General features: G+C 46.7%; 1 protein-coding gene across 3 annotated transcripts in view; it reads right to left on the reverse strand.

The window, feature by feature from the left end:
• SPTBN1 (spectrin beta, non-erythrocytic 1) overlaps positions 1–12,349 on the reverse strand; it is a 117,564-nt gene that overhangs the window by 10,367 nt on the left and 94,848 nt on the right. For all 3 annotated transcript variants that reach the window (XM_066316618.1, XM_066316617.1, XM_066316619.1), the window contains 13 exons: positions 11,609–11,755; positions 9,999–10,262; positions 9,481–9,705; positions 9,222–9,311; positions 8,702–8,980; positions 7,635–7,765; positions 6,136–6,340; positions 5,652–6,026; positions 3,675–3,919; positions 3,188–3,326; positions 2,204–2,288; positions 1,450–1,646; positions 332–438 (listed from right to left, as the gene is read on the reverse strand). In XM_066316618.1, the coding sequence (XP_066172715.1) occupies positions 332–438; positions 1,450–1,646; positions 2,204–2,288; positions 3,188–3,326; positions 3,675–3,919; positions 5,652–6,026; positions 6,136–6,340; positions 7,635–7,765; positions 8,702–8,980; positions 9,222–9,311; positions 9,481–9,705; positions 9,999–10,262; positions 11,609–11,755 (2,489 nt within the window). The remainder of the gene's footprint in view (positions 1–331; positions 439–1,449; positions 1,647–2,203; positions 2,289–3,187; positions 3,327–3,674; positions 3,920–5,651; positions 6,027–6,135; positions 6,341–7,634; positions 7,766–8,701; positions 8,981–9,221; positions 9,312–9,480; positions 9,706–9,998; positions 10,263–11,608; positions 11,756–12,349) is intronic.

A 12,349-nucleotide genomic window follows, 5' to 3' on the forward strand; every position in this document is an offset into this window, starting at 1 on the left:
CTCATATCACACAAGCAATGTTCCAAAGATGTGGCTTAAAATCTGTAAATGATGCTCATCAAAGAAAAAAAGCCAAGGTTGTTCAGAAACTGCAACTGATGGCCCAGGGGACAAAAGCAGCATTCCCACTTTTGGGCTAGGGATGCCTCAGCAGTGACAACTGGAAAATGGGAACTTAGCACAGAATTCAGGGGTTTGGGAGAGGTCCTGTCCCCATAAACCACCAAATCTTCTAACGAGGGTCATGTTACAAACCCATACCATCTCCTCTCATTTTACAGCTCATTTTCAGCCCAAGGGTTCCCCGAGGGAAGTGCAGAGTCCAGCTCACCATTGCTGCTGGGAGTCTCCATCCTCTGCAACCTTGGGCTCTGGAGTGGGTGGCTGCCTCTTCCGCTCCTCCTCCTCTTGCTGCCGACGCACTTCCAGCAGTTCCAGCTGGCAGAGGAAACATTTTTTATTTAAAAATACTGCTATTTTTTCATGGGGTGCTCTAGAAGCTAACAACAACTCTGTACGTTTTTCTGAAATGTTACTGAAATTAAAGTGAATGGGGATAAAACTGGAAGGCATCGGTCTTTAAAAGCATTGGCGGCACTGAATTTGTCAGGGAGGGCATCAGCATCAGACCCTCTGACAGCAGCCCACCACTGGCCATGTCTATTTTCCAATTCATTCTATAAGAATAAAACCCAGACAAACAAGAAAACAGCCCAAGTTATTAAAATATCCAAAAGCAACATCTTCTTGTGTGCTTGCCAAAAACAGAAATAAAATGTTTCTTGTCTGAACGCCTGGAATTACCCATCTCCATAAAACCAGCCTGACTTGTGAAGATGCTGAGAAAGTCCAGTTCCTTTTCTCTGCAGCTGTGACACTCAGTGTATGTGAAAACCCAGGCCACTTCAACTGTAGAGTCTAAAGCCAAATTGTTCTCCAAAGAGGGTAAAATGGTCTCCAAGCCTTAATGACTGACATTGCAGCTGTGTTCAAATTGGGGTTTGGGGTCTTTTTGCTTATTGTGTCTTCCTAGGGGACAATATAGCCTTGCACTGGAGCAGTCACAACATAACAATCATCACTGTCACTGCCTTGTTCCCACCACTGTTATCTTTAACCAAAAATAATTGGCCAACCAGTACAGCAGAGGGCTGGAGCAAACTGTTCAGCTCTGAAATTTCCTTCTGGGTCATCATGCCCAGGCCTGAGACAACTCCTACTGACTCTTGATGTCATTTATCATTTAAGCTTTTTCCTTGCAGGTTGTTGAGTTCAAATTAATCAGAAAGGGTTTTTTCCAGTACGGCTGGAAACATGGAACTTCAGGCTCTCTGTGGTTGGCTGAGGTCAATCAACAACCAACCAACAAAGAGAGAATAAGGTGGTGATGCTGGGAGTTATTCCAAACCACCAGCCAAGAGGAATGGCCAGGGAGGTTCAGACACTCACTGTGGTCAGTCTCTCCAGTGCTGCAAACCTCTCGTCCCAGGTAGCTGCGGATTTTTCAAACGCTTCGTGCCTCTTGATTAATTTTTCCACCTCATCAACACTCTGCCCTATTTCACGACTGGACAGGTAGGGCTCCTGTCCCAGCAGCCAGGCCTCAGCAACGCTTGCATCTCTGGAGAACTGGTGCACCTCCAAAACTGAGCAGAGAGGGCACAGGTGTCAGTGCCATTAATGTCACAAAGAAGAGCATCATGGAGTCATCAGGCAGCTTTGGGATTTACCTAAGCCCAGCTCAGGGAACAAAGCACATGCACTTGGCTAAGTGTTCCCCTTAGCTAAGTTCATTGAAACCTGTCACTGAGAAGACAGACATTTCTCCTGTTGGCTTTGCTTCCAGGAAAAACACAAGTTTCATTTTGCAAGTTTAGTGTGGTTTTGTTGTTCTAATCTGCTGTAAGCTACCAATTTCAGCATAGAAATTGGAACGTGACACCTGCAGATACAGTAGAGCTACTGCACCGAGCTCCAAATTTGATCATATAGAGCAAGACCTTTGGTGCAGGTTTCTTGGTTTCAAATTCTTCATTATTTAACAACCAACAGGTGTGAACCTTGCGGCTATTCCAGCAAAAACACAATTCCAAGCACTGTAACAGGAAAGTGAGGAGCTGCAGGGTTTTTTCAATGCTCAGAAAGGCACAATGAAGAAAATTAGATATGGCCCAGCCCAAAAGAAATCCAAGGGTGTCCTTACTCAGTCTCAGCCACTCCCATCTGTCTTCCCATTTGTCAATCATTTCTTTTCTCTTTTCCGTCAGCTGCAGGAGCTTTTCCTTGATCTGGATGGAGAGCAGAGAGCAGGGCTGTTACACAAGAACCAGGCAGCAGCTCCCTCCAACCCTGCACTGACACCAGTTCTTCAGGAAGTGACTTCCCATGCAAACAACAGCTGCTTTTCTCTTCCAAGTATAAATAAATGTGACATTTCCATTAAAATATCACATTTGCATAAGCATTCAGTGTCTGTTAAAAGCTACAGCACCCAGAGTATTTGATAAAAGGGTGTAATGTGCAAACAAATGTAAATAGCGTAATCAGGCACTGAATCTTCTGCCCTTTTCCATTGAATAATGCAAAATCTGCTGCTCAGGACTGTTGCAGAAGCTCTCTCCTTCCTGAGAGGGAAGTGCCTCACAACATTTGGTTATTCTCTCTTCCCCAAAGGGAGGAAGGAGAACCAAAGGCTAAGCCTCTATCCTCTGGCCTAGACAGCTCAGAAAATAAATCAAGGCTTTAAGCAGTTGGATATGGCTCTCTTAATATTCCTTGAATTTGCTCCCTACACAACAAACATTTTCCTGCTCATTCCCTTAGCAGGCCTCTCCACAGCATTCCATTTCCCCTGCAGGAAGTTCAGGCTGTCTCACAGCTACCTTTGCCCTTGCTCAAGGAAGACACCTTTCCATCCCAGAGCTATTCTCTGCAGAATGGAATGCAGCAGCTTCTTTGCATTTTCTGGGCTTGAAAAAGACACTTTAAATCTTGACGGGGTCACCTCTTTTACCCACCATGAAATGCCAGAGTGAAGTTATACCCTGATTTCCCAACAGCACACAAGTGCATCAGTCTCTGAGGTAACACTTGTCATTATTCCATTATTCTGTGGGTGACACAGGGCAGGTTTCTCCCTCGGAAAGAACCCTCAGGGGCCCATGGCTGTGGGCAGGGAGCACGGTACCTCCTCAGATGCGTAGTGTTTCCTGGCCAGCAGAGACTTGCCAAGCTCAATGCACGTAGTGAAGCTGTCATTTCGGGCATCAATTTCTGCTTTGATCCCCTGGTGATTGTTCATGAGGAGCTCCACAGACGAAACATCCCTAAAATGACCAGAAACACAGATTTTGGAATTAACAGCTGCTAGATTTGCAAACTGACCTACAACTCAATGAGGAGAAAATTGATTCCTAGGTCATCTTTGTAGTTCAGGAAGCCTTTCCCTAGGAACAGCACCATTCTGACCTGAATGAGACGAAAAATAATCCCAGTGGGAGACCAAATCTCTTTGGGTACAATTTTCCATGGCAATTATTCCAGCAGCACCCACATGAGCAAGTTGCTGCAGCAGCAGGCTCTGAAAGCCCCCGTCAGTGATACTGAGCCCTACAGATGTTCCTCAGGTGACCTGCAGCCCTGTCTTTGGATGGAGAAGGGATGCCTTGCGTTACCTTGGCTTTTCCTGGGCTTCTATCTGCCGGATAACATCTTCCATCCAGAGCATGAGATCCCGAACCATGCTGAAGAAGCGGAATTTGTCTCCTGTGTCCACCAGCCTCACCCTGCGGCCCTCACAGGCATCCAGCAGTGCCTTCCATGCCTCTAGGACCTCGTTTTCCCTCTTCTGGATGTCGTCAGCCTTGTCCCCAGCATAGGCAGCCTGGAGGCGTGCTGCATCCTCCTGCAGCTGTCGCACCTGCAGCGGTTTGGGAGAGACAAAGCCATCAGTGTGTTTGTGACTCCTGAGTCACAAGTACAGGGACACTTATCTGTTAATTCATCACTTGAGAGGCTTTCTAAAGGCACTGCAAATGGGCTTCATCTGTCCACAATAGAAAGGTCTGTGCTGCTAGTAAGCCAGCATTATCCCTCGGAGATCACTGTAGGGTCAAGGGACCCCCAAAATAGCAAAGATTTGCCGCTGCCTGAACCCACTGTGAGACACAGTGCCCAAACAAAGTGACTGTTAACATGTCAGGGACATGTTAATAAATGGGGACCATTTTCACCATCAAATTCCCGTCCTCTCTTACAAGTGACAAAGGCACCTGGGAACTCTGTATCCAAACTACGACTGCAGCTGACAGAGTTCATTTTTCAAAAACACAAATAATGACTTCAAAGAGAAGAAAATGTGGAAACATTAAGAATCTGTTACTATTAGAAGTCTTTTCCTTTCAAACACTGTCTTCAGATGGCAAATGCTAATTCCTGACAGTTTTCCATATTTTTCAAGCCAGGAAACATTCCATTAGCTTTTGTCTAACAATTAATTTTGTTTAATATGAAATCAAACAGCCTTCTAGCTACAGGCACAGAGACCATGCTTCTCTCAAAATGATCCACCTCGTTGCTCTGGCTGTTTCACCCAGAAATTATCAGAAGTGCCTTCCCCATAGCTCTGTGCTGTGATTGAGTATTTCTTCATTTAGGTCTTGATTATAATTACGTTTTTGAGAGACTGGTATTGATGGTTTGTGAATGTCTCCCATTTTCTGTATAAAATCTACGGCTTCTTAAAGTAAAACACCTGGAAAATCAAATGCTTGCTCCTTTGTTTTGGTGTAAATTGCAACATAACTGAGAACTGGCTGGCAGCTGGGCCATGAAAGCTCTTTCCTGACCTACTGGGATAAATACACTCAGTTGTAATTCCTCCATTCCTCAAGCAACTCTTCGTTGCCTTCCCAAATTCTCTCCGTGGCAGCTGAATGTTGTATTTTGATTTAGAATCCCCCCGTGCTATATGAGCAGCTACCTCCTTCTACTTGGCACACCTTGGCTTCAAAAGATTCAGAATTAGATCAAGTTTGGATATTTTTGAAAAATCTTAGCCTGAACTGTAGATTTTAAATCTCTTTTTGCTCTTTTTTGCTTTGGAAGCATCAAGAAAGGCCATATTTAATTCAGAATGCCCAAGTTCATAACCAAGTCAGAAAGCCTCTGCGTAGGTCTTTGCCTCTCAGAAAGGAAGAATAAACAATGCTTGGCACAAAGGGTTCGGCTGGGGCTTTTTGATGTTTCTAAAAACCAAAAAAACTTGAACTGACCTACCAAAGTAAAACCAAACTTCAAAAAGCCAACCAGGCTTATACATTCCTTCATATTTTGCACTTTAAATCAATATAGAAGCTCTCTGCCTTTCTCATTTCTTTATCAACGAAGGATAGAAAATGGAATAACATCCAACAACTGCCAATATTTCCAGAAGCCCATGTACTTACAGATTCCTACTTTAGATAATCAACCACATGCAATGACAGAGCAGCAGACAGACAGATAAGAAAAGGATGCAGGTGAGGTAATTCCTACAGCACTACACATGGGAAGCAGCTGGCAGCACTCTGTCTCCCAGCCACGGAGGAGCCCAGGGCAGCAGCAAACTCTGCAGCTCAGGTTCTCACCCCCACAGTTCACCTGTCACACACCTGGGTGCCCAGGGCCTGGATATCATGCTCAAACGTCGTGTGCATTCTCTGTAGTGTTTCCACTGTGTTTTGGTCTCTACCAAGCTCCTCGGGCAGTTTCTTATGTTTGTCTTGGATACGTCCTAAGATCTCCTTGGCATCATGGTAAAATTTGTGCAGTTCGTAAGAGGCTGCAAGGATTTGTGTTCTCGTGTCAATGAGCTCCAGGAGATCTGCCCAGGCCTCATTGAGTCCGTCCTTCCACTCGGCGATGGTGGCAGCGTCCGAGTGGCCGGAGTTGATGAGTTCATCAGCCATGTGGTTGACAGTATCCACCCGCTCCTGCCCGATGTTCCCGGTGTCCCGGGCGAATTCCCGGAACCGCTCCTGCAGCATCTAGAAGGCAGAGAAAGAGGCTCATGCAGCGCTGTGGATACAGAGAGACCTGGGCAAGCCAAGCCACCCGCTGTGACCAGCACCCAGAGAGGGCCCTGAAAGGACTCACAGTGACATGTTCGTAGTCCTGGCCCAGCTCGTGGGACCCTGCCACCACCTCCCTCTCAGCGATCCACTGCTCCAGGTCATCCACCTCGCGGTTGAGCTGGAACAGCCGGTGCCTCTCGTCCAGCTTGCCCCTCCTCTCCTCAGCCAGGTCCTTCAGGCCCGCGTAGAGCTTGTCCACCTTGGACTGGCGCATGCTGATGCGCTCGCTGGAAAACCAAACAGCACTGAGTCTGCATTGCATTTGCAAGCGTAACCAAATAGAGAAAACTGCAAGGAATGAAAATCATTTGGGATATTTAATTCACAGAATGCACGTCTGCTGCAGGCAGGAATTTGACTCAGACATGCTGGACTGATCCTCTGCTGGCAGAGGTGACAGCAATAGCTAGGAAGCTTGTCTGTCCTGCACTTTAAAACCCTAGGGGAGCTGGAATCCAGCTCTCCATTTGTCTGGACACAGACCACACCAGAGTCTTCTCCCAAAGCTACAGGCAGGATCTGAGCTGCTGAGGCAGGGAGCAGTTGTTTTTCAGTTAAACTCTGCTTCAGAGTTCAGCAGCACTCACAGAGTTCTTACCCCTTAAAGCTCAGCATTTGCACTAGGGATTGGTATTTCTACTTGCTGTATCTTTTCCCTCTATTTTGTCTGAGCCATACAATGCTGTCCAAGTGCCTTCCATCTGCCTTGTAAAGCGGATGATGTTATTCCAGTACTCAGATAGCTCAGCCAGGAAATCTGCTCTCATCAGAAGCAATCATGACCACAAGAGAGTGCTTTAGAGTTAAATAACAGCCTTCCACCACAGGCAGAGTGTGTCTGTCCTAGACCAGTGCCACCTTCCAGCCTGTGCAGGCTGAGCAGTTAAATACATCAGCCCCAGAGTGGAATCAGCCTTGCAGCTGAAGCCAATGGAGAATTCTGTCTGCTGAGCTGCAGATCTTACAGCAAAACGGCTCTTAAGCTTCCTGAGTTCTCCCCCAGGGAAAGCCATTTATGAAAGATGAGATAAATTTACCAGAAGTAAGATGTTAATGTGCCCATGTTTAAAGCATCTGATTCCAGGCTCTGATTCTGCTGGAATCTCAAAGAGAAGAGGCAAATCTTGGGGAGCACTGCAGAAGGATAAATGACAGTGACCTTCTCTGCTGGACATTAAAGCTAGTTGGAAAAGCAGGTCTGTACCTTAGCCTGAGGACTGCTATGCCTCCGTGAGGTTCAGCAGTGCTGGCAGAACTGACACTGCCTGCTCAGGGGACACAACAGACAGGCACTCCACATGTCCAGAGCCACCCCCAGAAATCAGCAGCTCTACATACTGACCCTGCCTCTCGCCAAATCAGGGTGGACACCTTGAATTGAGTGAGGCTGAACTCCTCTGCCTCTGCATGAGCCTCCTAGCTACTTGCTCTCTGCTGTGGTCTTCGTATGTCAGAACCACCCAAAGAAGGGACTGAATTACTAAAAGAACTCATGATCCAATTAAAAATGGCAGTTAATACCTTTCTGGGTGATTATCTGCCACCAAAGTTCTGCTGGTCTTTGAAAGCTGGTGCACAGTTTCAGCATAATCTTCTACAGCTTGTTCCAAAATCTGGTGTTTCTTCAGCATGGACACTGCACTCTGTTCATCCTGTAAGGGTGGCAGAAAATGACAGGAAGAACTAGAAGGAACTGCTCCCAAGTACAGTGTGAAGACAAGTCCTTCCACCAATGGTATAGAACAGTTGATGTCACAGCAAATGACACCCCCAGGAAGCAAAATAATAAGTGGAAAGAGATAATGCATCAACCCCTCTGTGGTGCAGAACAAAATTACATCATCTGGACATTGAGCATGTTGAGTTTCCTCTTCTATGAAGCTTTTTATGTGTTTCCACAACACTGGTGCAGGGCTCAGAAACATGGAACAGATTGAGACACGCCACTTGTGAGGCATCTCAACAACAGCATGGGGCAAAGAAAAGAAATCCTACACAGCCAACGGATTCTCCACCACTGTGTTTGGAGAGGCTCCAATCAAAACTTTTTATGCACTGTTAGAGCTAAGAAAAAGAGCCCCCTACTCTCAGTGTCAACTGGTATTTTCAATAAATCTTTTCAAGCCAATATTTTGCCTAGTGAGCTATCTGCAATAGATAAAAAATAAAACAAGCCATTTTTAACCAGAGACTCAACACCTGTTGAATGTATTCTCCTGAAACAAAGCTGAGCTTTATTTTACCGGGGCAGGAAACATGGTGCATTTATGTCAACAACAAACAAGCTCCAGCACTAACACCTCCTTGGAAAACAGGAGTTTATGTTCTCTTTGGTATGGTCTGAAGCCAGGAGTCAAAGCTGACAGTCACTGGGAGTCAAGGCTGGTGACAGTGGTAGCAGCTGACTGACCACCAGGCGCTGTTTCACCAGCCAGGAATTGTGCTGTCATTTAAAACTAACTTGAGGCTTAACCAGAAAGTTCAATTTGTTTATGTTACCATTCCATAGTGCCACATTAAATTATGTTACCTGCCTCCCTCCAGCAAAGCAATTAAGGCCAAAGTCATGTCACTGTGGAGCTGCTCACCTTGGCTTTCTCTTCTGACATCATATAGAGCTCCTGCTCACTCATCCAGGCCTCAGCCTCGGCTGCATCGAAGTAATACTGCTGAGCCCTGTGAGACTCCTCCAGGCGCTTGTGGCGCTTCTCTGTCTCCTCGATGAGGAGGTTCCACAGCTGCTTCAAGTCTGCAAGTCTCTGCTGAATTACTTCAGCATTGGGGCTGCTCTCCGTGATAATGTTCTGACTTCTCTCAAAAATGTCATCGATACGAGGCTGGTGGCCCTGGATTTCTTTCTGAAGGGTCTACATGGGAGAAAATTGACTGATGAGACAATGCACAAATGAAAAGGAAATACAAGTCAGGGGTCTTAACTCCAGAGGGGCAGCAAAACACACACCATCAGCGCATGTGGACACCTTGGGTCTCTGCCACCACCTCTGATCACATTAGGGTACCCATTGTTTTACCCCAAACATTTCTTTCTGGAATTAGTCATCACTAAGGAGAAATAGCAGGTACAGAGCTCTAACAGCACCTACTCACCTGATTCTTCTTTATTAGTAGCTGCACAGTCTGGAGGTTGTGTCCATGATCAGTAGATGTAGCTATGGGCATCCTCTCTCCAACCCACAACTGAAAGAGAGAACAGGACACATGATTTCAAGCAACCCCAGATACAGCTGGGGCAGAAGAGAGAGAGGCTGGTGCACACAAGCTGTATTCCAACAGTAGAAGCACATTTAAGCAGCAGTATTCCAACATTTTGCCATTGGCCGGGGAACGGGATTTCTTTGATACTCACAATTTCATCTTCCACATCCCGATTGAACTGGTGGATCTCTTTGGAGGCCAACAGGTTGGCCTTTCTCTCATTCAAAGGCTCCAGCAGCTCCAAGAATTTCTTCTCTACAGTAAGGCGTTTGCCATCAACTTCATCTGTGCTCTTGCCCTCTTGGCTCAAAGCCCTTGCCTGGCTTTGCAGCTCCTCTATCTCCTTCTTACGGACATCCATTTGATTTTCCAGCATCTAAACAGAAACATGTCAAAAAGGCCCTGAAAACCAGGATGAAAGCTGTTCATACAATTAGGGCACATCAACAGCTTCCTCATAAGGGAGAACACTTGCTGATCAGTGGGCATTTACCAATAATAAATGGTCTGATTTTTTGCTGCATGAATTTCTTGCTCTTCTTAAAGGTACATGAAAGAATAGGAAGAAAAAAAAGCAGTTCTTTCTCTTTTAAACTGAAAGCCTGGCCTGCCTGCTCCTTTGGGTGCAGGTATCTGCTGCCTGCCCGCCGCACCCCATGCTCTGTTTACCTGCTGCTTCTTCAACAGGATGTTGACACTGGTGAGATCTTTTCCATAGTCATCCGACTGGATTTGGCTCTCCAAACCATTCAGCCACTTATCCAGGTCTGCACAGCTCTGGGTGAAAAGCTCTGCCTTGTTTGCATCAAAGAGACGCTGAGCCTTGGTCTGGGTGGTGGATTCAAGCTCATCCCACATTTGGTGGAGACCTGTCAGCTTCTCCTTCACCACTGCCTCAGTCTCTGGTTTCTCTGCAATGAGCTGCATTCCCTCCTGCAAAGCAAAGAGCAAGCAAATGGTACCTCCTCGGGAGCACTCACAGCCCGTTAGGACAATTGTCCTGATTAATAAGCACTCAGGATTCCTCATCTGCTGGCAGCATCAACCACTCATTTTCTATCTCCAATTATCCAGTGACTCCTTCCAGAACATCAGCTGCCAAGTCCTCTGCTGCCTGGAAGAGGGTTTTGTAGCGATGGAAAGGAAAGCAATGCCTCCTTTCTCTTTTCCATGGCATATGTTCCCCAAAGGGAGCTACTAGGGCCATGGCTCAGGCAGGATGGAGCAGGGAGCTGGAGCTGCACACATTGCATTTCCTGAGGCCCCATCTCCTGGAGGCCACATCACCAGAGAACCACGAACACACAGCATAATGCTGGGAGAGTTTGGGAAATATTGTCTTTATTCTAATTATCCCTACCCATCTCTTCAACGGGGTGCAGATGGGAACGCTGCCCCCAGTCCAGCACATTCCATATGAATGGAATTAATCCAGGGACTGTCACAACTCTGTACACAACCCTGGTTCTTTGCTGCAACATGATTTTTCAGAGGCAAAGGAGAAGGATGTATTAGCATCACTAAAAAGGAACTTCCAGTACTAAGAGCAGCCTTCAAATTACACCATTAAAGGGTATTGCTATTTGTAGATCACAGAAAAGCCTCTAATGGGATATGGAGTGCCAAAGTGGGAGAAGAAATGTGCAATTAAGCTAACTTACACCGAACAGAAACCCACTGTCAGAGTTAAGGAGGAGACTCCTCAGTGCTCCAGATCTGCACAGGAGAAATAGGGGGGAAAGTACAGCTCATCACAGCATATTAAGGCTTCAAATAACGTGATACAGAGCCGTCAATCTTAATCACAAAACTGGATATTCTTTACCTCATGCCCTTATTTTGCATGCGGAAAGGCAGCTTGGTTGTAGTTCTGGATGAATGAAAGCCAGCTTTGCAGCACAGAAGAATAAACTCAGCTATTCCCTATATTCTGTTATTTCCCAGGAAGTGCTTCCACTTCATTGGCTCAAATCCCAACGTTTGCCCCACCTTACCCTTAATTTATGAAATTTAGTCTGTGCTTTCCTTCTGGCAGATAGGAGAGACAAGACAAAACTAAATGGGCACCTTAGCCAATGTCTGAATGAATGTCTTAGATAAAAGACTTTTAACATCAGTGAGGAATAAAATGGGTTTGATAGAGACACAACGCACCAGAAATCTTTAGCCTCAGCTGTGGGGTGATTTAAGGACCACTTCTGCAAAGGAGCAGATCCCATCTCTGTGCACAACCACCCTGGACAAAGATAAGAGCCTTTTTTGGGATGTTCTTTACTTACCTTTTCAATCTTCTCCAGCCATTCTTTGTTGGATGCAAGCTCTGCCATGAATGCCTGATGCTTCAGCCATTTGCTGTGCAGGTTCCTTGCCTCATCATAGGACATATCCTGGGCTGTGAGCATCTTCTCATTGATCCAGAGGGAGAGCTGGAAAGGAAAACACATGGGGGTGTGTTGTGTGATTTAGGAGTGGAGCTGGAGCCTGGATCCCAAGAAGCCTCTCCAGTGGAAAGGCCACTTGGGGAAGCTCAGGTGATGCAGCCAAGCTCACACATCCACACACGCCACGTGGCTGGCACAGCTAGGAGAGGCACAAGGCCTTGACATCACTTCTGGCAGGTTTATTTCCAGGAGCCCAAGGGAAACCCAGAGTCAAGGGGCAGATCAGCCACTTGTGCCCACTTAAGTGTGGGGTCCAGAGCCAATGACCTTGAGGTGTGGGGGCAGAGCCAAGGGCAGTAAGGTCAGTATCCCACAGGGAGAGCAGGGCCGGGGACCGGCCCCGTAACAAACGGAGACACACCGAGGAGAGCAGAAACCAAAGGGGCAGGGGCATTAGAGGGGGGAGGAACCAGGTGTGTGTGTACAGAGCGCCACTGGGAAGTGCCCTCTGTCAGGCTGGGCAGGTCACTATGGTCTGTCCTGCCAAGGCCAGACCCTGGGTATTATGTTGAGGGGCTGCAGGGATTCCACAGGGGTGTGAGGAAACATTCCTAGTGTGAAATAATGCAAAACGCCTCC

The sequence above is a fragment of the Sylvia atricapilla genome, chromosome 3, assembly GCF_009819655.1.
Source record: "Sylvia atricapilla isolate bSylAtr1 chromosome 3, bSylAtr1.pri, whole genome shotgun sequence".
In the NCBI taxonomy this organism is placed as follows: Eukaryota; Metazoa; Chordata; class Aves; order Passeriformes; family Sylviidae; genus Sylvia; species Sylvia atricapilla.